General features: G+C 42.8%; 1 protein-coding gene across 1 annotated transcript in view; it reads right to left on the reverse strand.

Annotated features, from left to right (window-relative positions):
* Positions 1-453: 453 nt before the first annotated feature.
* ETV6 (ets variant 6) overlaps positions 454-25111 on the reverse strand; it is a gene marked incomplete at its 5' end in the record, with an annotated part of 91125 nt that continues 66467 nt past the window's right edge. Inside the window, 4 exons of the mRNA XM_010015980.1 lie at positions 454-1394; positions 4934-5034; positions 6968-7110; positions 24374-24916. Coding sequence (XP_010014282.1) covers positions 1289-1394; positions 4934-5034; positions 6968-7110; positions 24374-24916 — 893 coding nt within the window. The remainder of the gene's footprint in view (positions 1395-4933; positions 5035-6967; positions 7111-24373; positions 24917-25111) is intronic.

Here is a 25111-nt window from a genome sequence, read left to right on the forward strand (position 1 = left end):
GGTAAGCTGAGACAACCTCCCTTGATGGCAGCGCTGTGGGGTGGGGGAAGGTAGTGGGATGCATGAAAAAAAAACCAAATCCGGAAACAAAGCCAAAATCAGTTACAAGATATAAGTACAGCTGTTTGGTCTCTAGTTGTCTACCACCATTTTTCAGATTGGTGAATCACCTACCTCTCCAGCAGCACAAAATGATCCTGAAGAGGCTTCTGAGTAACACAAACCATGTGATGGGTCCCTTTGCTTTCTCCCTAACACGTAAAGGAACAGTCCTTAACCTTTCACCCCAAAATTGCTAGCATATGAGAAACATCCCTCCCTTTTGTAATTACAAATGCTTCAGCCTTTGCTTTCTTACAAAAAGCTTTGAGCTGAAATTCTGCATTGTGGATATATTGTCAATATTGTGGGGGTTACATATGTATACATATATATATATATGAAATGTTTATATATATATACACATATATATATGTATTTGTCCCTGCCCTCCCTCCCCCTGCTCCATTCTATCACTTCCTTGCTAAAGGGAGGGAAAATGTCAACATCAGTCTACTGCAGAGGTTTGTCACATTTATTTCTCTCCTCCCCAGAGCACTTAGGTGATTGGTTTTGGTCCATATTCCAGCAGTTAACAGCCACTCGCAGGGCTCGTGAGCCCAAACTATGCTGGGATGATATCCCAGCCTACACATGAAGGGTGACTCCTCTTCATTGGACAGGTATGTGTGGTAAATTCTTTTGGTAGCTTCAACACATTTCCCAGTGGCAGCACATGTAAATTGATCCAAGCAAACTGGAACCCTTGAGCAAATCCCTTCTTGTGTTGCTATTGTTTTATGCGGTGTTAGGTCATGAGACTTGCACAGAAAATAAGAGCACTCTATTTCCATAGGAAAGCCTTCCAAAACCAAAAAGCATAATCTGATGTCTTGTCCTATGTGAGATAAGGAAAGTCAAACTGCATGTTTATTAGGGAAAAAAAAAAAACCAACAAAAAACCCCCCAAAACTGAAACAAACCAAAAAGAAAGAAAGAACTCAAGGGAGACGTTGTAGGAACAGTGAAGTAGTGCGTAAGTCCAGGCTTTCTCCCCTTTACTTTTCTGCCAGCACCACTTCTGCCTGTTAGTTTGTTTCGTTAAGGTGCTTCAGGTCCTGCATGATCTTCAAGCTAAGCGGCGACCCCAAGTACTGCTTCTGTGTTGTTGCTTCGCCTCCCAGACCGTGCCAGCCATCTGGGTAGATGTTTCTCCCATGGACCCACAGAGGCGGTGCACCAGTTGCCTTCAGCACTCATCTTCTTGGTATATTTGTTCATCCAGCTCCTGGGATTCAAGGTGCTCAAGGCGGTCTGTTCGGCCACTCATAATCTCATCTGGGGTCTTCATGAACCTGCAAAAGACAGAAATAAGTGATTTCTCAGTGGTCTCAGTTTTTACGTTCATCAAGATGTTGCAGCCCCTGAGCTCTACAGATCCCAGAATCACAGAACGGTTTGGGTTGGAAAGGACCTTAAAGATCATCCAGTTCCAATCCCCCTGCCACAGGCAGGGACACCTTCCACTAGACCAGGATTCTTCAACCCGATGCTCCAAGCCCCATCCAACCTGGCCTTGAACACTGCCAGGGATGGGGCAGCCACAGCTTCTCAGGTCAACCTGTGCCAATGCCTCACCACCCTCACAGTAAAGAACTTCTTCCTTATATCTAACCTAAATCTCCCCTGTTTAAGTTAGAACTCATTTCCCCTTGTCCTATCACTACAGTCTCTGATGAACAGTCCCTAGTATTTCCCAGCTTCTCTCCAGCCTACTGGTGTCTTCCCTCCTCTGCACCTTGAAAGGAAACCAAAAAAACCACATGCATTTACCCCTGCTCCTTGAAAGTCTGTATTTGAACCAAACCCCATAGAGCTTTCAAAACAAATGGTATTTCCTTCTTCTCCCTCATATTGTCTGTTGTTGTCATGTAAGATGATAGTATGCCACAGCTACACTCATTTATGGTGTCTGGAAACAAAACATTCAAGACCTTTATGGCCAGCGTATTTCACAGCAAAAGCACTTGCAAGGCGTGGGGAAGCAGACAGCTACTGGTTAATGCAGGCTTCTGTGTAGGTGAGTGAAGAGAATATGAAACACCAAAGGAATAGTGGTGGAAAAAGCCAAGGACCAAGTCAGAATAAGTTCTGGGAAATGGAAAAAGCCCTGAAAGAAAAAGCTTTTTGGCTAAGGAACTGTGAGCAAAGACAGTCTCTTCCTGTGTGATTGTAGCAAGCATAATTGTAATGAAGCAGCATCCTCTGTAAATGAATGCCACAGCTCCCAGCACGAATGTCTTGATGCAGTGAGTCTGCAAGGGGCTAGAAACAGAAACTGCCTCTAGGGAGGCATGGCAGCAGTAGGAAATGGGAAAGGACATCCACCAGCCTGCAGATCAAGTCTGCAGTCTTGATCTCTGCCAGGATGCTTTTGTGTACTACTGCACAGGGATAGCATGGAAAAGCTCTGCTTTTTCTACCTGAATTTAATGGCATAGGAAGTGAGAGTGGCACAGGAAGGATGAAATCCTAGTTTAAACACGAATTACTTTCCTAACCTGTAAGTAGTTCTGGAGAAATTAGGATGAAAGATGTTTATGCTGGACATGTTACAAAATTTCACAGCCTTTCATTAAGGACGTACTGGCTAACATCCAGCAGTACAAAATGCGTTAATCGGAGGAGCTGATTTTATTTCAGGTTGATGATATGCTCAGTATTCTTGTCCCAGTGAAAACAAAACCAACTGACAGGAGCTTTGTTACTACCACTGACCCAGAAAAGTCCCTGCTGAAGCTCATGGGCAAGACTTGCCTCCTCTTCTGCTTCTGAGGTTATAAAGCTGAGGGCTCTCTGACTGAAAAATCTCAAGTCTCTCAGCACATGCATAGCACAGCCTGGAATCAACCTTTTGCCACCCCTTCTAATTTTGGAAATCATGCGCACATATGCATTTAGGGGAAAAAAAAAGAGGGCTGTGACTCACTGCTGTGTCACTCCCATTTGTATGCTGGAAGAACGCTGCTGATATAAATGGTGTTACCGTGGTCAAAAACGAGCATACACAAGTGGTGAATCAGTCCTTGGCTACACAGTGAAAATGCACCAAGGCCTACGGGCCAGCCCATGCCCTGATTTAAACCCTGGGCTTGTCTTGTTGATCCTGCAGAAGGAGGAAATCAAAACAGAGAGTGATTCCACTGCCCTCCCTACCTTCTGTCTGCTCTGCTTCCTAAACCATGTGGGAAATGGGCTGATGTGAACTGTACTGCAGTGCTTCAGGTATTCTTTGTGGTCTGTTTTAGGTCATGTCAAGGAACTCAAAGCATGGGTATTTGTAACAGCATTTGATTAAATTTTAAAAAAACAACCCAGAAAGACAAGCTAATGAAGAAACAGTACCTGTGACCTCTTCTGTTGTAGAAGACACTCAGGCAACCTACTAGAAATCCTTCTCTGACTCCATTTTACTTAAAGCTCTGTACAGATATCTGCATGAGACTTATAGTTACACTTCCTATTATTTCTATGCTTGTGAGAAATAGCCAAGAAAGGCACATTAATGGCTTGATTTTTTGCAGCTGTTCTTCTTTTCTCTTCAGATATAAATAGGTCTAAGAAAACAAGATCAAAACGCTTTTATTGGGAACTGTGCAAAAAATGCTTTGTTGTTTTTTTTTCCAGCTTCCGAAGGAAATGAGGTTTATATGCTCATGTTCTATGCTCCCCAGTGACCTTTGAATTTGTTGGTCAATTTTGGGCAAATCTGACAGAGGAACTGAGGTCTCCAAGGGTATTAAGTTTCTACAGTTTTCAGAAAATAGGCAGCCTGGTTGAGAAGACTCCTGTTTTGTTTTTGCTCTCACTGGAGGAGAGGCTCCAAGATAAGCACATTTGCTGTTCCACATCACAGAATTCCCCCAGGGCAGCAGAGTCTTCACACAAGGCCATAGTGATACAGGTTCCCTTCGTACTGCTGCTGTTTTAACTTTCCAGAAAAAAATCATGCAGTTGATTTTGCCTGTGATTCGTTCTTCCCTTCACTCTCCTTCCCCCATCTAAGTCTCCTTCTAAGAGCTGACATAAACAAGACATTCCACAGAAACCTCTTCAGCTGTAGATAGTTTGAGTGCTCATGCAGTCCTGTTAGCTATTTAATAAAACAAACTCCAAGACTGCCTTCCTATTGATACCATTTCCAAGCACATTACTAGCTCCAGACCAGTGACATCAAAGCAGCCTTTGGTCTGAGTTCAGTGCTCTGTGGGTCAGATGTACGCACTAGGACTCACTGTTCTTGTCTGAAGAGAACTGGAGCGCTCTTGCTCTCTGCCAGCCACACTCAAGTCTGTACAAGTAACTCCTGCTTTAATGCTGTTTCAGACACTGCCTCCTAAATTCTTGGTTGTATCATCCAATCCGTCGCATTAGGTTTTATGAACAGCTCTGGCAGGTCCCTTTCTTCCTTGTAGGCAGCACTGCTGAAGACATGGTCATCAGCACTTCTCTTCTGTAATGCTGATGCGCTTGAGGAAATGCCTGATCCCTGCTTAGCTTTCACCATCAGCTGTGTTTGAGAAGCCAGTTTGGAGTGGCTTTTCCAGCATTTAGGCTAAGATCATGAATCATTTAGCTAAGGTCTTAAACAATGGTGCAGCCTGCTTGAAGCAAGTGAAAAGACTTCTACTGACTCCACCAATCATTGAAACAGGCTTGTAAATTGGTGCAGATGCCTTGAAAGCTGGGAAGCACTGGTTTAGACAGCTTTTACAAATGTATGTCCATTGTCACCTGTGTTATAGCTGTGGCGATGAAGTATCCCACACACAATTTCATTCTCCAGCTTCAAAAACTAATTGTCTGTAGAAAGACATGGCAAAGAAAAAATTACCTGAACAAAAGCCTTTGTCCTGGCTCCTTCCGGATAATATTTAGTTTGTAGTAGTGGCGTAGGGCTCTGGACATTTTCTCGTAAGTCATATTTGTTCTGTTCTGTTTTTTTCAAGAGAAAAAGGAAAAATGTGGTGAGATGACTCACTGAAATCTTCCTAAGCCCCACAAGGAGTTGCAGAACTATCACAGCTAGCTAAAGTAACCAAGTTAGTTCAAGAAATTACATGTTCCACTCCTTTGCAGGCCCATCCTGCCCCTCCAGCCCTCATCACCAGATTTTTATGGGTCTCTTTTCATTGAGGGCAATTTAAGCAAGGAAGTCTAACAAAAATTCCAAGTGATTTTTTTCTAGTTTCTTGGATCACAGATAACAAAAGGCTTCGTCAACCACAAGAGAAGACATTAGATGGAGATGCTGATGCCAAGTGGGACGTGATAGGCTTGTTCTTAATGAAAACCACCTTTTGTAAAAGCGTAAGAACAGTGGCTAATAGACTGAATCTGTCAGCAATCCCTGCCAAGAGCACCGTTCCTCTGGGATTCCCCTCCATTAACTAGTTAATGCTTACAGAGCACTGTGGAGATTGAGAGACTATTTCTCCTCATGTTATACAGGTGTAAATCAAGAAGCCCATTAGGGTGTACATCTGCTTCTATGACAGAGCCTCCCCTTCATTTTTGGAGCTGCTGACCCCAAAGACCATAGTCAGAGCACTGAGTGTCACAAGGCACGAGCAGAGCTGTATGTGGGCAGCCCCCATAGTACTGACTTAGAATAGCAGGATCAGTCCCTTAGGCTATGTCTACATGAAGAGCATTTTTCTGGTACAACAAGCAGTGGTTACTATGCTGGCAAAAAAAATCCCATCACAGAGACAACTATACTGGCAAAGCCATGTCAGCATGAGTATAAAGCAGCCGCCTTGCCAAGGGCAAAACGTGCCAAACTAGTAGAAGCATGCTTTTGCTCTGTGAGCCTCCATGTTAGGAGTTTGGTTTAGCACAGTCCAAGATCAGGCAGAAAGCTGCAGTGCTGACCTGGATTTATTAAATGAGTCTGATCTGCCATGTTTAAAATGCCCCCTAAGAGCAGACCTCCTCTGCTTGCCTTGACCACAACAGCTCTGCTAAGGGAAGCCACACAAAGAGCTCCTGTGGCAATTAATCACTAACAGTGACCATGTTTGTCCTGTAAAATCTAAGTTCTGCTCATTGGGAAGCCTCCTGAAATACCATGTGTGCTTTTTCCATTTCTTATATGCTAAAGGCCACTGTGTTTCCCAAGTGGCTCGTGGTCTCAAGTAGCTTCAGTTTTAGACACCCAACATGAGACATGATGGCAAGTCCCGAATATTAGCATGGAGGTTGGGTAAGGGCAGAACATTCTGCTCCCAGTATTGCAGCCCAAGACCTCTAAGACAGATGTTCTTGTAAGCACTGAGTCACAGGAGAAAATCTTGACCTTATCACGATTATAGGCTATATAATCCATACCTACGCAGTCCCAAACTGCAAAAATCAGTAACTGTCTTCCAGAGAACAGAGCAGAATTACACTCTTAAAAGGAAACACATAATCCTGCAGCATTTGGTGTCTGCCACAGGACAGTGTGTGAAATCTGGATGTTGGTGCAGACAGGAAAACAGACAGAAAGCTCCTGATGAGACATAATATACAGCTCTTTGTAGACTACATCTAACCAGAACATCCTTAGCATCAGGTTTTGGGAAGAAATGAGATGCCTTGAGAGAGAAGGACCGTTAATTCTTGCACTCCTTGTAATTTTATAATTAAATGCATTTATAAGTAAATGCCTTTAAACCAAACCAACAGGTTCTCCATACGAAGGGTAGGTTTTAGTGCTTGAGGCTGGATGCTTTATACTTCTAATGTGCGTAGAATGAAAGATTACAACTTTGCAGCAGTAGCTTATATGCACATGCTTTCTTCCTATTCCCCCTGCTTGTAAGTGAATCCTATGTTGTTACAAGAAGTGAAGTGCTGTAGGAAGAAAACTGCATTGCTTCCTTACCTTGTGGTTTCCCCACAGCCGGGCCAGCCCATTGGGATCCACTATCCGAAATATTTTGGATTCCTTATCTTCCCATCGGATGAAATTTTCGTACCGGCTGTCAGAAAGCAGCTGATAAACATAATCCCAAAGCAACCTACAGTCTGCAAAGAGAGGAACAAGAAAATAGTGACTTTTTTTTCCCTTGGGATTAATTCTGGAAACTTCTGGGTGGGCGTGTAGTGAAAGGACAGTTGGGATCAGGGCTGAAACAGCTGCTGCAATCCAGAACGGCTTGGTTGGTATAGACTAATGTTTGAAAAATGCAGTGGAATATACAGCCTCTTCTGATGCATCCCAATCCTTCTGGCACTAACTGAGCATCTTTATCACATTAAAAGCTGCATGAAATGACCTGCTGATCTCAGTTGTGTGTTTATTGTTGTATAGATGCATATAAAACTGTCACTATTGGCCCTGATGCTGTTGCTGGCTCTTTCACTGGGGAAATCAAGAATCCTGCAACCTGCTCCTCCTTGCTTGAGGCTGTCCCTTTCTGTCCTAATATGCCTAAAACACGGGCAGTGTTACAGCTTTCTTTTGTATATGCCATGTGATACAAAATCTACCATTTCTTAAATTTGTTTTTTGTTTTATTTTTTAAGGTTCCTGAAAAAAAATCCCAAGTATTATAATTACTTGAGTGCTATTGAGAGGTTAAATACTTTCTATTTGGATAATTGAATTCAAATTTCCTCTTGGCAAACACTCCTTAGGTCGCTAATTAAAGGTCTAACAGATACTTAGGTTTTAGTTTAGTGTTTTTCACTTTCATGGCAGTCTCTTGAGATTGAAGAAGCCAAGAGCTGAGCTGTTCCTACTTCCTGCTTGCGATGTGTGTGTGCACAGCACAGCATAATAACTGGCAACCATGAAATATGTAAAGCGAATTGCACAGAGCTGGGGGTTCTGCTGCTGTCGAAAACAACAGGGGTTTTATACCTCAACTGTACAGATCCCTAAGATGGATTTACAGTTGCATTTTACTTTGAAAGCAAAACCAATCTCTGAGAGATGGCTTGCTAAGAGCAGTTAAAAGGCAGGCAACTAAAGACATCTAGCTTCTAAGTGATATAGTGGATTCTTGTCAGCCTGTCTTTCCTATTCAAATCTGTCTGTCTAGGGTAGGAATGTGTTACAATGGGGATGATGACATGTTCAGTATGAGAATATAAAATGCTTTTTGAAAAGGGATATGAGTAACACATTTAATGAGCATACCTGAAATGCTTAGAGATATTAACATTACTGATGGTTTTTCCCACTTGCAAACTGTAAAGAGTATTTCTGAAACCTGTACTGTCTCTAAAACCAGAACTTACTTTGCCAGTGCCCTTACTATAGACTCTCCTTACCAGTCCTACAGAGAACAATGCAGAGAAGCCTTCCTTTCCATGTCCCCCTGCCCCAGCTTTTAAGTTATATATGTAGCTCAGCCACCTATCTCATGGCTGCAGATATCATGCAGGTAGCTGGCTGCAATGCCAAACACTGCTGCAGCTAACCCTTTGTGTGCCTGTGGCACAAGTGACTTTCCTTGGGCCATGCAGGAGGCCTGTAGAAGAGCATAAAATAGAAAGTCTCAGGCTACCACTTCAATTTCTGTCGTCTTTCCTCTCACAAATTCACAAACCCCTGTTCTTCCATCACCTTTCCATCAATAATTTTTCACAAACACACACACTTAGTCTCTTAGACATGCACATATTAGAAAAACCCCTTCTTTTCTAAAATTCATTTATAAGGAACAAGGTAAGAGAGATTATATTGCTCTACTGCTTTGTGCCTTTCAGTAATGTGGGGAGGTGCTCAGATAATAGGGTGGTAAGGGCCCACAGTCCCTTGACATATGTGCAATTCATTCCACAACTCTTTCAATGACAGGCTGTACAGAAAATGATTTTTTAATGCAACAATCTTAATTTAAACAGAAAAACAAAAAAACCCCAAACCAACAAAAAAATTGATTGTGTTTTGGGTCCTTCGTATCTATCTATCTATCTATCTATCTATCTATCTATTTATCTATCTATCTATCTATCTATCTATTTATCTATCTATCTATCTATTCGTCTATCTATCTACATACCTACTACCTACCTACCTATTATTTTCCTTTTCCTTCAGTTTCCTTCTCTGGCTCCCAAAGGCACATGTTACCAGTTGATCAGAGTTGGTAATACTGCTGCATTGCAAAAACTACCTTTTGTTTTCCATCATCCTGTGTAATCTGTGATAACTTTAACAACAAAACCTGCACAGACTAGGTCAACGGCTCATGCTCAATCCACTGTTCTTGACCAGCTTTTCCCAAAAATCTCCATGCTTTCTTTCTATGCTGTCCTTCACTAAAATCACTGGTAAAGGTGATGCGATTCCCTAGGTCAGCAGTGAATCATTCACCATGGCAATCAGTGGGCAGTACTGGGCTTAACATTGGTGGTGGTCTCTAGCTGGCCCCACCTTATCTGCAAGAGACGTCTGTCGCAGTGGGAGCCAGTTCAAATCAAACTTTCAGAACTTTCACTTAGCTGGTATTTGTCAAGGAAAAACGAGACTTTTTTTTGGGCAAGGCAGGAATTTATTAGAAAGCTGAGGGAAGAGAGGGAGGATGTGTGGGTCTGTTGTTGAACCAGTGCTTTCGGACTGCAACAGAAGTTTGCTGAGGTGGTAAGCTGTTGTACAGCCCCACAAGGGAGAGCGCTGCAGGAATCTGGCATCCCAGTATCAGTATTTGGTTTTACTCATGCCACTGCTGCTAGTCCTGGACAAAGCGGCCCTCCCTGGGGTCAGTTGGAGGAATGGAGCTCCCACAGAGGCAAGACAATGTCAAGCTCTGTCATACTCCTGAATGTACAGCCCGGGGCAGACACTCTTGGTTATAGTAACTTATAGCCAATGTTTACATAGAGATATGATTTACCCTAAACTTTACTTTCACCTCATTATTTGCAATGCTATGTTATTTTTAATCAGTAGTGTACTACCGTAAGTATGTTCTAGAAAACTTCCAATGGTATAAATATAACTCTTACTGATGGGGATGGCAGACCCCTAATATCCTCTCTACCATGGCCCCTGGAAAAGTTTCAAGGAGCTGATGGCTCCTTGAGTGCTGACTGAAATTGCACAATGCCATGTGCACTCCACTGTGCTAGGGCTGCATGTTCACCACAGTGTGGCTAGCAAGTAAATTCTAGTTGAACCTAATGTCTTTGGTTATGTTTTGTTAGCTATCATTTACTACACACACACATACACTCACACACACTGTGCCCCTCTCCTCAAAACCAAGAAAGCACAAAAAAATTCACCTCAAGATGTCTGGATGGCAAATTATTGGACTAACAACAGAGCTTCAGACTCTAAGAAGAGGTAGGATTGAAGTGCAGATTTGTTTTTTGTTGTTCACTTAATTTTTAGAATGGATTCAGGCGAAGCTTGAATATAAATATTCCTCAAATGAGAACTCAGATCTGCATCTCGAGATCTTCACAAGAAAAGTCCTAAGTGATCAAGGGCCCCATCCCATATTCTAAACTGACTGAGCTGCTCAGACTTGCAGAGGTATTTAGTAGGCTGGTGGAATTTGCAAAAATACCCAACCACCCAAGTATTCTCAGACCTCTGCTTCAACAAGAAAATTGAAAATTCTGGAAAATTCTGTTTGGCTCTACAACCACTTCAAAGCTCGTCTTCAAAAGCTACAGATGTATAGCAGCAAATTCAGATATATGACTGAGTTGCAATAATTAAATGAGCTGGCATGCATCAATGCAACGGTGTCAACGGTGTCTCAAGCCACCCCAAATAGGAAATAAACAGCATTAGCTTAAAACACCAGTGGAAAAGATTTAGGCTCACTGACTTTCTTCTCACCTCTGCTGAGAGCTATGAGCTTGCACACTGTCAGTCATCATGGACCAGCTGACGCTTGGCAGCACAATTTAGTTATATGTATGAGCTCTGCTTGCAGAGTACCTAAATCAGTTTGCCTTCTTTCAAGTTTCACATGGGAGACCTTTAGGAATTTGAGTATAGGCATTCAGGTGTTTGGTTTTGTTTTCTTCCGTTTTTTTAACAACACACTCAGGGTATCTTTCTCCAGAGATTGCACTCATGAGGTTCTTGAGGGGTCTCGATCACTGACAGAGCAGCAGCAACTAAATAATCCACTGTTATTAGGCTAGTAGAGACCATCTTTAACAGGACAATAGAGACTACAGGTCAAAGACTACTGGTAACTCTTTGCAAGTGTCATGAATGTGGAGTATAGTATAACCAATTTGGAGTAGACTGCAAGGCAATGAAATTGGTGAAAATCCAAGAAGAGGCAATGCTAGAAAATGCTATTAAAAGGAGTTTCTGGGACAAGAGGCAACTCCTCAGAAGGTTGGTGAAGACAATATAGAAAGTTGCATCCTCCAGGAGGGTCAAAACTGATGCATGTATTTTCAGGAAGGATGCAGAAATGGAGCAAGGACTTGCATGTGGATGGTTGTTTTCTAAGTGCAAATCACTTTTCTGAGGAAAGTCTGGGTGGTGTAAATGACCCCATGAAAACTAAACCACTTCCTTGGCTGTCAGGTGGCCTCCAAAGGAGCAGTCACATGCGGAAACACTTCACAGGGGGTGTGTTGACTAGTGAGCAATGGCAAGAAAGCACGTGGATATTGCTAAGACCAAGCAAGTTTAAAAGTGTGAGATTAAATAGGTGAGCTGAGTCAGGGCTGGTACCTAAATTGTTTGGGTATGCTGCAATTTCCTGCCTTTTGGCTAAAATAAGCTTACTTAGAAAGCAAGTTTGTCTCTTCAGCACAAGGAAGCATCATTTCCCCCTAACACACACATGTACTTTTTTAAGAGAAAGTGAACTCAGATGGTTGAACTTTGTACAATCTGAAGGTGAAGGGATTTAGCTGTGCAGAGAGCTGGGACTGAGAGGGTTTAAAGTAATGCGGTATTAAACAACCTAGCCAAACTGGGACCATTCCTGAACGCCCAGGAATGTGGCAGGGGTCCTAAAAGCTGGCATTTCCATGTGCCACCATTTTCGCAACTGTACTACTGGGCAAGACTGAACCACATTATTAGCTGGGAATTAGGATGAACTGTACCTTCAAATGGAGACGCATGGTTATAACTTTCTTCCTGCAGTTAATGCTCCTAGGGAGATTTTTGTAGTTATGCACAAAGTAGTGATAAAGTGTAGAGTACTCAGCTGGCTTTCAAGATGTCCCCCATAAACACTGCCCTACATGTGCAAGAGGCAGCAGTTGCACACTCCTGCTAATAACAGCCATGTATTGTACAGTCTTGAGGTTGGCAGACCTAAATTAAAGCCTTGGGAGCTGCCTCCACACTCAGTCCCCTGGCTGCTGCTTGGCTGCCAGGGTTGACACTACACACAAGAAAAACAGGCAGCTGCACATCTCTGGAGAGGGTAAGAGAGAAGAGAAGAAGTGGTTGGGGTTTGAGCAGTAGGAAGAAATCTCTCCTCACAGATAGCAGCAAGCTTGCCTCCTCACTCTAGTTTTAAGCTGTCCTTTCACAAGGCAGAAGCGCCCAAGCCTCAGCCACTCCTTCTTGGCATGGTAAAACTCAGTTTCTCTTCTCTGGCTGAAAAGCTCTGTTTACTGCCCACACTTACAGCACTGCTTCGATAATGTTACAAAAAAAAGGGGAAACTATAATGCTGTCATTAAAACCCCCTTGTGATAGTCAAATAGACACTGTGTGTATGGAAGAATGTATTACAGATTCTTGATTTCAAATATCCTTTATAGGCATAGTCTTCTGAATATACACCTAAAGAAGACTGGCATATAACTACTACCTAACGGCTATATGATAGTAATGCATGTATCCCTTAGAATTGAAATACCATCTCAGAATGATCTATAAACAGTACGGATTTTAGGTTCCTAGTATTTTGACACTTGTCCAGCCATTATGAATGACTTCTCTAGTGTCATTTGTCCAAGGTCATCTTGATGCTGCAGTAGTGAGAGGTGTTACATCTGTGCTCCCTTAGACTAAATAACAGTATAGGCATATATATGTAAAGAACTTTTTTGTTCAGAATATAACATCCCCATCCACTGCAATATTTCCTGAAGCACACGCTGCATCTGAGACCCCTGTTGTTTAAGAGAGGCCCATGGTGCAGAAGCAGAGCTGGCCCTCCTCATGTATCAACTACCAAAATCCTCTCTTAACCACAGAAATGTTTCGCGAGACCCACCCGCATCTTGTGCTGAAGATCGTTATATAAAATATGTTCGGTCTGGCTGATGACTGATTTGGGAACTAACATGGCTTCACAGAGGAAAAGATCATGCCAAAGTAACGCTGTCATACTCCCTCTGACATGAGCTGAGGCCTTACCACTTGCTGAGTAGGTTAGCCTAAAATTTCTCCAGCATGCTATCATTTGACTTCAATGGTTCTGTGATTTCTACCAGCTGAAGAGTTCTCCCAAGTTCGAGACCCTTTATTTTACAAGGTGATTTGTCCTTCAGCTGCATTCGTTCACAGTGAAGCAAACAATGGCTGTTTACAACTCAGACTAATGAACAGAACTTCTAGAGAAGTTCTCTGGGTTTGTAAGCACACCTTAAGTGTGGTTAGGATAGCTAATGTGGTGATGCTCATGGTATTGAAATGATGAACTGCTGAAATTCAGCTGGCCATAGCTGCTGCGAGAAGAAGGTCCAGATCTCCCTTCCATCTTATCCTCCTTTTCTCCTGCTGCTTACCTTGTGCTGGCTCTGTCGTCTCCATGAGCCGACTTAAATCACTTACCAGAAGAAAATAAACCCTGCAAAAAACACCAGCTGTCTTTCTGCTGTTTGAGAGCTGAATCTGCATGCAGAATGATCTAGTCAATGCTAAAGCCAGCACAAAGAAGGTGTCAGACTCCACTGGCAGACCAGGTGAGGATGGGGAGAAAAGAGGGAGAGACCCAGAAGGTCCTGCTCAGCCTATTGCCTGTGATCATCCCCCTTGCGGGAGAAGGTCAATAAGTCTCTGAGCAGACATACTACTTTGGGATATGTGGATTTGTTTGAACTGTAGCCAGAACCAAGAAATCATAAATGCTGTTGTAGAGAAAACATAAAAGACTGGAAGAGAACTCCTAAGTCCTGACTTGCTTTAGGCTTGCCATGGAGGTGAGCTCTAACTGCATTTTAACCACATCCTAAATTCTGCAACAAACAGAGCCTTCTGGACAAGTCAAATGGACCTTTGGGCTATCTAACTGGTGCATGAAGAAATGTGTTCAGGAGTACAGTGAGAACTACCCAGTTAACTTGTTCTCATCACACCAATGGAAAGGAAGGAAAAAAAAAGCTGGTGCAAAGCAGAGGAAAGACATATGGCTGTACCTTATCAAATCAGCTCCTGTATTCTTGCTGAAAACCTTCTCCATGGCAAAAAATCAATGAATCGGGAAACCAACAGACAGCACACTGAGAAAGTAAGATGTGCTACAGTAGGATTACTGCTGTGTTGAGACACAATCCAACCTCAGTATCTATCTAATTCCACGACATACTTATTTTAGCAGGCAAAACTACAAGAAAAAAGTAACCAAGTCTCATGATTAAGGGGTTAAATAGCTCTGAGGACTTGGGGGAGCACTGATCCTGAGATGGAAGAGTCTTGCTCATCCCTATATGGTAATCCATGTCCAGGTTACTGAGGAAAAAGAGTTTTCTTTCTGTGAATGTTGGCTGCAGTTGGAAGCAGGATGGTAAGCTGGTACAGTAAAGCCAATGTTTCTTGTGGGAAAATCTCTTGACAGACAACTGTTTGCTCAGCTCTGTAAATTCAAGCTGGGGCTGAGGAAAGAGGTTGCCAGATCACACAATACAACAGTTGCATGTTGCTTCTGTCTTGTACCCAAGCGCCGAGTGGGAGATCAGGCAGAAGGACAGCAGAAACCCAAGACTGTTGTGCTGTGAACAGTTGTGCTGAGAGGTTGTAAAAGTAACACAGCAAGACAAGACCAAGCTCTGTCTTTGGCAACAAAAAATGCTTGTACGGGGAAGGAGGATCCAGAAGGTTTGTCTCTCTCATGTACTTGTAGAAAAGAGCAAAGGCATTCCCAACAAGAGTAATAACTTTTGACCCCACAATGTGAGAATATCCAGTATCTTCTGACACAACAGAGATGGCAAACGGCTGTCTTACCAGTTTAAAGGTGAGCACCTGAATTAACATAAACAGACACAAACTTCTGTATGCCACTTTTAACCAGTTAGTATTAAAGACAGCCTTAAATAGGCCCGTCTCTGAAGAGTGCAGTGTCAACACTATCATGTATTTCCCTGGTCTAACTAAGAGGGTTCAAAGTGATGCAAGTTTGCTTTGTAGAAGAAAATCTGAATTACCTGCACAACTCTAGCCTGAATAAAGTTTGCAATATACAGGGAAAATGAGCACCATGTTTTCATTAAAAGGTAAGTTTCTTTAAAAAAGTGTTAAACATCCTGCTGACTCCAGTGGAGACTAAGGGTACTCTGAGCCCAGTTACCCATCTGTCTAGCCATAGCATATAGATCCTGCAGTAATGAGAAGGATGGAATCTAAACAACTGAGCTTTCCTGTGGCTTGGTCAGCCCAGGCTTCTGAGCAGACCTGAACAAGGCCTGACTGCAATTTCTGCTCCTGTAACTGTGCAGTAAGAATGAAGGCACCTGTAAAGCAAGACACTTCACAGAAAATCTACAACCACCTATCCAAGCTATTGCTATTCAGTTATTGCTTGAGTGTCATTAGTTAAATTGGCAGGGGAAGAGCACTTTTATGCTGAAATTAATTGTTAATGCCATGTTAAGATGACTCTCAAGGTTATAATGAAAACTTTTCCTATGAACTCTGAGCTTGACTCTCATCCATATTTCAGTCTTTTTATAGTAGTCTGGCTTTCCACAAGGGGCTTGAAATAGACATGCCATATAGTGCAAATGTAAAAGTGCATATGACTGCAAGGGCAAGCAATTAAACAAGGCCAGTAAAATTATAGTTGTCATATCCAAGTGGAAACAACAGGCCATGCCTACACCAAGATTCTCAGGTTCTTTCAAGGCTCCAATCTACCTATACGAGCTATGGGAAGGAGGATCAGCTGCCTGGAAAGCAGGTACCGAACCCCCATCATTTACAACTTACTATGCTGAAGTGAATCACTGTTTTGGTTTTCTGTGGCCTGTAGTTTGCCAGGCTGTAACTTGTAACTGTTCAGCTGCTGAGACTGTCTGGTCACAGCTGCCCCCAAAGTCTGTGCTTCACAGAAGCCCATCAGTCACTACAATGTTGTCAAACCCTGCTAGGAACGTGCCTCATGACAGTGGTGAAGAGAGCCTTGGCAGTCTCAGGCATGTATACAGGTAGGCTCCTATGGGACTAGCTTGGTTTGTCAGCACTGGTCCTCTGCAAAGGAGGATTTCAGTTTAGGTAAGAATTCACTGCAGTGAAACTTATGATGCCACTTTGGAAGGGGGAAAAGTAATGAATGAAACAGTGATGCACATCATGGGATGTATAGTAAGCTTGAGGGCTGGTGCACATAGGCAACCTGACTGGCGTAGGCTCTTCCCAGTATCAAGTCCCACAGCAGGTCTGTGTGGACATTCCTGTCCATGTAAATTACTTTCTTGTAGAAGAAGGTTTCTACTTACAAAGCACTCTTGTCATCCTGGAATAAACTCACTTGCCAACCACTGAATGACTATATGAGGGAATTAGATTCAAGCCTTCACCACTAACATCTTTTGTGCTTACTGCCTTACACATGTCATGTAGACAACTCATAACCACTACCACCAAAAACCAAAAAAGACTAGACTGATTTGGATTCAAGAGTCTGTGTTATTGTCCCAGTAGTGGATGGCCACAGCTGGCCAGGTTCTGCTTTTGCTTGGAGGGTCAAAACAGAAGTGTCTGTATCACAGAGACATTACAACTAGCTTTAAACTCTGCAACAGACAAAAGCAGCAGCAGATAGGTTGATGTAAGTTACGTACCCAGCCTCTCAAGTTTACAGCAAGCTTGTCATGATGACGTGTTTAGCAAAGTTAAAAACCAGGGAAATACCAGACTGACCAGTGGTGCAGGGTATTGGTTGTTCCAATTTTAAATTGGGTAATACATTGTTTTTACAAATTGGAACCTGCAAGTGTGAGGCTTATAGCATAACACAGGGAGTTACTAGTCACTGGAATCTGGAAGTAAATACAACCTACAATTCTAAGAGGGGCTGGTCAGATGGTATCAACTGATACACTGTACAGCATGACTTCATTTTCTGTGCAGTATAGCTCTCTCTTTCCAACTCCTCTCATGAGCAACACCTTTCACCTTTGCATGCCATTCCTTTCTTTATATTTACTTTGTCTGTTTGGACATTAAACTCTTTGGTGGAGGGACTGCAATACAATAGAGCCTATAGATACTACTGCATTTCAAACACTAAAAATTAAATGGAACAAGAAGCTGCAACCCCTACAATAGAACAGAAGTAGATAGACTATTTCAATTGGAAGAGACCTACAATGATCATCTAGTACAACTGCCTGACTGATTCATCTTAAAGCATGTTATTAAGGGCACTGTTCCTCTTAAACACTAACAGGCGTGGGGTATCAACTATCTTGCTAGGAAGCCTGTTCAGTGTTTGACCATCCTGTCTGTAAAGAAGTGCTTCCTAACATCCAGTCTAAACTTCTGGCACAGCTTTGAACCATTCCCACACATCCTGTCACTGGCTACCAGGGAGTAGAGCTCAGCACCTCCCTGTTCACGTTACCTCCTCAGGCAGCTGTAGAGAGCCATGAGGTTGCCCCTCAGCCTCCTTTTTTCCAGACTGGGCAAACCCAAAATCCTTAGCCACTCCTAGCAGGACATTCCTTTCAGCCCTTTCACCAGCTTTGTTGCCCTCCTTAAGATCCATTCAAGGACCTTCACATCCTTCTTAAATTGTGGGGCCCAGAACTGCACCCAGTAGTCAAGAAGAGGCCACACCAATGCTGAATACAGTGGGATAATCACCTCTTTTGACTGGCTGGTGATGCTGTGTTTGATGCACCCCAGGATATGGTTTGCCCTCTTGGCTGCCAGGGCATCCTGCTGACTCCTATTGAGCCTGATGTTGACCAACAACCCCAGACCCCTTTCTGCAGGGCTGCTCTCCAGCCACTCCTCTTCCAGTTTATATTTATGCCTGGCACTACTCCATCCTAGGTGCAAAATCTGACATTTCAACTTGTTAAATTTCATCCAATTAATCATAGTCCAATGCTCCAATCTATCTAGACTCCTGTCCCTCAAGACAGTCACTAGCACGTCCCAGTTTCGTGTTATCAGCAAACTTGCTAATGGTGCATTCAACTCCTGCATCCAGTCATTGATAAATACATTGAACAGGACTGGCCCAAAAATTGAGTCCTGAGGAACACTGCTGCTAACCAGGCAACTCGTCCAGAAGGATGTTGTGAGAAACAGTATCAAAAGCCTTATGAAAATCAGAAAAACTCCAGCCACCACCTTCCCCTCATCCACTAGGTGTGATCTTATCACAGGATATATATATATATATCATTCTTTACATGCCTTTCATTAGTACCCAGTATGATCTTTTCCATATTTTTTTCCCCAGCCCTTGTGTAAGGGCTAACATCTAACAGCTGCTTCAAAACTTCTAACTTCTAAGTTGTGCTTAGCTACTGGTTTTTACCCCCTTTACTATACAGAATGACTGTTTTTTGCCTTTTTTCCCATCCTCCCTCCCTACCTCCCAGCATAGATCACTGCATAGTTACTGTGCCTGTACCTCTATTTTGTACAGAAAAGAAAATAAACTACTGTGGTGTAATTGCATCTGCATGAAGGATTTTGCTGGTATGTCAGTTAAAAAAAATAACCATCCTATGACCTGACACAGTTGTAAATGTCACATCAACACATCTGGAGCAAACACAGGCGCTGGGGCTCTGGTCCTAGCGGGTAAGTTGAGGAGACACTGCTGACCAAGGTGCCATGGTTTGAAGTTTGGTGTCTTGTGATGTTTAAGCTCTAAATGTCTACTGTTACAAATCTAATTCCTCAATCAGCTGAGTTTGTTTTTCTTATCCTCCTTTAAAAGCAGCTTTCCAGCTCAAGTCCAAATTGAAAAAAACCTCCATATCGGTTGATTCGCGTATTTTTGGTGGAAATACTCACTCAACTAATCCCTTCCGTCTTTTCCCTTCCCACGCAAGCTTATGAGAAGTGATTAAGTTTTTAAATGAAGAGGGAGGAGAATCCTTGGTTTTCTGTTCCCCCTCCAACCTCTCTCCCCACATAAACCAACCAAATTTCTATCCTTACAGAGCTCTGGTGTGGAAGATTTCCCCATGCTCAGAGCTAGCACATAGCCTACGCCCATCGTAAGTGCTGTTTTGTAGAATTTATAGTAGAATGTGAGTCATTCATAGCTGATGCACTCTTACCAGGGGACTGCATTTTCAGTTTCGGCCATCAGACTGTTTTTATTGAGAAGATGCTTATACATGTCTTGCTACAAATATGTGGTGTTCATGCTACACCCCTGTGCTCTCTGGATGTGTGGCACAGAGAGGCTGAGGCAAGTCAGAAGCAAACCTGGAGGTAGATCTCTTTCATGACTTTGGCAGGGTAAGAATCTTGCCTGTCCTCATTCCAATGGCAGTCAATAGTTTTATAGGCCAAACCAATACAGTGGTAGACAGTGTGCCTCTGAACAGTTTAAACATTACCTGGCTTTTCCTCTGACTCCTGAAGGGGAAGAAACGAATCTAGCAGCTCATAGTCAGATACAGCCCAGTTGCTAAGGTAACCCGGCTGGTAAGAACAGCATACCAAGAGATGCAACAGGCACAACACTCACCTGCCTTTACATTCACTCCCCACAAGTGCAGAGCAGAACCAAAAGCAATAGGCAGGGTGGGGCTCTGTGGAGGAATAGCAATGCTCATCCTCCTAAGCTGCTTGTACGAGTGGCATAGGTCTGCCTCAGACACACACAGTGAACCTGGAACTTAATGGGTTTTACTGGGTCTCAATTCCAATAGGACAGGGACCCCTTGGAGGGAGTCCTCTTGCACCCACCATTGCTCTGTGGCACTCTCCCTTTCACACTCATACAATTGTTTGTTTGGTATCTGCACTGGGCAATGCTTGAGGAAAGGAGTAGTTGTATCTGTATCCCAAAGTTTCAGTGCCAGTGTTTGCTGTGCATTGGTGAACAAGCCTTTCAGTCCCAGAGAACTAGTACCAAAAATGACACCAGGAGCTGGAAATCACAGGAACCTGCTCAGCGATGTGTTTCCCCTCACAAGAAACATGCAGAATTGTATTAGTGAGTTTTAAGTGACTGAATCAAAAGTGAGGTAAATACCAGCATGTCGTTAGATTAATGTGGATGTTCGTAAGCCAACCTCTATGTAATAAAAGTCAGGACAAAACCAACCCTGTTGTGGTTGGATAATCCCATAACTGCTTCTTGCAGGGATTCCCGTGTCTTCCTTTAAGCCACTGACAGTTTTCTGGTGAGATCTAATATAGCAGTTCCCATTTTCCTGCATGCTAACAAGCAGAGGTGGACATGGATATTTGAACTAAAAACAACATTTCTGACACCTAAATAAAGTCTGGTTGTGAAAACCTGCCCTTGTTGAAGTCAACAGCAGAGCTCCCAAGGAAAGCTATAGGGGCAGAACTTCAGGATGGCTGCAGTGAGGGTTTCTGGTGGCTGTGGTTCCACCAGGGCTGCAGTGCATGCCTCAGTCACGACATGCTAGGAACGCCTGCCAACGCAACAACCCCTGCCTGTCCTTGTACCTTGAGGAAGTACCTTTTATGAGATATCAAAGTCCTAAAATGTTTGATAACAAAACCCTCCCAGTCAGTAGTGCATGGGCAGTGGAATTGCCATTCTGCAGAAGAGCTGATTTCAGGTCCCTGTCTTGACTGAAACCGCAACTGCGTTAAAAGAAGAAATAGGGAAAAAAAGGTTGTTTTCTTTTTCCCACAGAGTGAAATCCTTGGAGACTCTTTGGGGGGAACCAAGACGGACTAAAGAGCTAAAAGTAAGCCAGATAGACTGCCTGCTTGCTAGAGTCCAAGTTAGGAGGTGACTACCAACAAACACTACTCCTGCTTTGAATTAGTAGTTCCAGTGGGGAAAACAGTCCATCATACTGCTCTGCTAAACTCCCTTTCTGAGATGTTTTTAATATTTGGAAGTGCTGTCATAGCTAGATGACTACTGACGCCTGAGTTACTTAGCTTAACCCTTGCCCGGTGTACTTACAGGGGATACAAGTCTGCCTTTGGATCATCTCAATGCAATGACCTCTAGTTCTGACAATGTTATGGAAAAGACTCATGCATATTGTGTTGGGAAGACAGCTAAATGTAATTTTAAAAATGAACTCTAGCCACTGATGAATAATATATGGGACCTTAATGAGTAACATAAAGATACTTTATGTGTCTGCTTTGCTAGAAAAGTGTAAAATGGCCTTGGAGGAAAAGAGAATAAGACCTTCAACTTGAAATTCTATGCTGTAAAAGGGAAAGTGCTTTACCAGTAAAACTAATATTTTGAGAAATGATATTACATAAAAAGGTAGGAAAGATTAGTCAGCTGGTGAGCAGAGGTCATTATTTCGTCTGACAGGAAGTCCAGAGCTTTATTGATTGACCTGAAAACACAGTATTTGCGGGCAGCAGTAAGTGAAAACGTTGTTTTCTTTCTCAGTATCAAGTAATTGCATGCTGCATTTAAAAAAAGACTCTATCTCCAAGTAAACAGGTTTAAGAGGCTGTGAGGTATCTTACGTCCAGGAAGAATTCCTTTTACAATTTAAAATATCTGAGCTGGGAATAGAACGTATTTTGGAGCTCAGCCCAATGTTTTAGTCAACAGCCCATGGGGCTTCCCTGGTAGCTGCTCCTCATCACTTTATCCTACGAAAACCACCTGTATTCAAACGGTTAAGACAGTAGAAAGTCAAGGCTCTCTTCTCACCAGTGTAAACAGATAAGTACTTAGCTCTGGCACTGGACCATTGGTAAATCTTTTCTTTACCCAACCCATTGGTCTTCCTCATCCATAAAATAGAAATAATGCCAGTGATTTTTTAAAAGGCTCTTTGTAACAATACATCTGTATTGATGTATATTTGCCTTTTAGAAGCCAAGTGGTATAGTTTTCATGGTCTCATCTCTCTCAAATCAAAGTGACAAGCCATGGTTTCTCAAAAGTCTCCATGTTAACTATGGCAGTTCCAGTGAAGGTAAGGACACGCAGGTGGAAAATAGATTTATAGTAACATAAACCAGAAATGCCCTTAAAAGGAAATCAGGTAATGAATGGCAAGAGCTCTAAATGGGCTGTCTACATTGTTGGTAGCAGTCTGGGTTTTGTCACCTTTAAATTGGCTGTGAGCTCTTCATCCGGTCTAGCTACAGTTCAGAAGCCATTACAACCCAACCAGAATACCGCTACCTTATGCCTGTACAGCCAATGAGGTTTGTTGGCATTTACAATTAAAGGACGTGAGGCACTGATGGAAGTGCACTGGCAAATTTATCAGCAGAAATCTAAGATGTCAGCAACCACCAGCTATGTAATCACCCAACCCTTGGCCTCATCTGAACTGAATGCTTGAATACATCTCAGGTCTTTTTAGCACAAAATACTTCACCAGCTCTTTAAGACATGCCACCCATGCTGGTGGGTTTAAGCAAAGCCACAAGACTGTAAGTAAAAGCAACTAAGCATGCAAGTACAGCCAGTGCATAACACTTTAAACTGCTACACATATTTGCCAAGCAACTTTGTGAGGCCTAAATATCCATGGGCTTGGGCTCTGTTGCCCTGCAAACAACACAGGGATGAAAGGACATGGGAGCACTATTTACAGGGCTTGTGTCACTGAACCCAGTGCACAGTGTGCAGAAAACAGAGATTCCCAATTATGTAAAAAACTCCTGGGTTTAAATTGAAAAATCCCACCACCACCAACTCCCATATTTTTTCTTATAATCTTTTCAGTCAAGGGTTCATTCTTAGAGAACTTTTCCTTCTGAAAAATAAAAATTAACAACCTCCTGATCTTCCAATAGTACTTTATCGAAAGGAAATCTCCAGTGATGCAACCAGTAGTGTATCTTCTCCGCCGTAACATTAAGTACATTTCTTAGCTTGCTGAGAACAGTGTGGGCAATAACAATCAAACGGAGAGAGACAAATGTCAGCCAAGCAAAAATATCAAAAGATTAATTTCTGTTACCCATCTCTATAATGTGAAATGATCATAGTTCTTGTTGTGTTTGATGTTTGACTACATGGTGAGATATGTACCTTTTGGATTTAAAGTGGTAAGTCTTAAGAAAATAAAAAATCTTCCTCATTAAAGCTGAGGCAGCACCACATCTGTAACAAATTTAAGGCATGTAAGGACAGAAAAGAACAAGGTGTTTTAAAATGTACCTCTCTGGACATGTGTAATACCCCACAAGAGCTGTGTATCACATTAGCTCACTGCTGACATAAATGCATGGAATGTTTTTGGGTGTGGTGCATATTTACATCTCTCAATAGACACTGGTTATTGGAGCATTCATTGTATTTCTGAAGTGGCTGGATTCCTCTTCCCCCTTTCCCTATCTATTTACAGTTCCCTTTCAAGTACAAAAAACATTTTCTGTAACCTCAGCTTCCTGATTCAGCTGTTGTGATGTCAGTTATTTACAATAACAAAAGTGAGACAATGCCTGTGGTTTGTGTGGGACAAAGGCAACCTTGTTTCTCTAAAACAGGGACAATCCTAGTGTGAGAAGCATGGGAAAGCCTACAAAGTAGGACTCCAAGGCGGTATTAGTCTCGCCATCTCCATAATAGTGGGCTTGACACTGCATTATCTCAAAGGCCACTGACAGAGGGCTTTTTCCTTTCCATAAGACTGGACACTAATGTGAATCCAACTGTTGGAAAACTACCTCTTTGCAGGACAAGGTTTTGGAGATAGGTATCTTGGGAAAGAAATGGATTGCTAGTGGGTGGAGAGATAGTCAGTGTCAGGACATAAATGTTTCAATACCAATTACGTATTCTGTGGTCACAAGCAAGTCACTCTGCACCTTTGCTTACCTGCCACAAAACTGGCTTAATCATATTTAACTGTCTAAACCACAGATGTGGTGAAACTTGCAGAAAGCCAGTAAACTCCTGAGGTCAGAGAGTGGCAAAAGGAAACGAGAAACTCTTAATACCCAGCATGGTTAGTTATAAATGAAGAGCATCAACTTTGGTGTAGCCTACAGAATGTCACTTACCTGCTATTCTTCCAATTGGCATTGCATGGTCCTCAGGAGGGGATACAGACACCATGATGTGGTTCATATAAGCTAACTCTTCTCGGTGGGACAGGTTGATTGGCTTTACCTCCCTGTGCAGCCCATCCTCAGACAACCTTGGCGGTTTGAAATCGGAGTGCCTGGGGTTCAGTATCAAAGGATGCATAATAGGGCTGGGCATCAGCTGGATGACCCTGGTGTTCTCCTGGCGAGGGCTGGAAGGCTTCTGGAGCACCTCAGAATGAGGTGGGCAGTGGTTGTTTTCTATCGGGGACACTGAGAGAGGATAGGGCTCCTGCTGGTTGTTCTCGTGCTGATGCCTTGTTCCCGGCACCCTATCAGCTGGGGAAAGGTGACGGATAGTGTTGTCCATAGGGGACTTCAGTGGCCGCTGATCAGGATCTGGTGATGGACGGTGGTTGTTGGTGATGGGTGATCTGGAACGATGCAACAGTTCAATGGTTGGGGGGTTGTGGTGGACTGTTTCTGTGGATGGTCTTGAGGGTCTCTGGACAAAGCTATCTGTGGAGAAAAAAAACAATACAGATCATCTATATTGTGATCAAGGTGTAGGATCTAAATGTGATATTACTAGCTGGACTTACTGGGTACTGCTGTCAGCTTGGAAATGTTTTTATTTGTGTGACTACAGAGGCCCAGAAAAACACCATATAAGTGCAGATACAGTTATTACTACACAGAATAAGATCAGTACCA

Source organism: Nestor notabilis, unplaced genomic scaffold (genome assembly GCF_000696875.1).
Source record: "Nestor notabilis isolate BGI_N333 unplaced genomic scaffold, ASM69687v1 scaffold14290, whole genome shotgun sequence".
Classification (NCBI taxonomy): Eukaryota; Metazoa; Chordata; class Aves; order Psittaciformes; family Psittacidae; genus Nestor; species Nestor notabilis.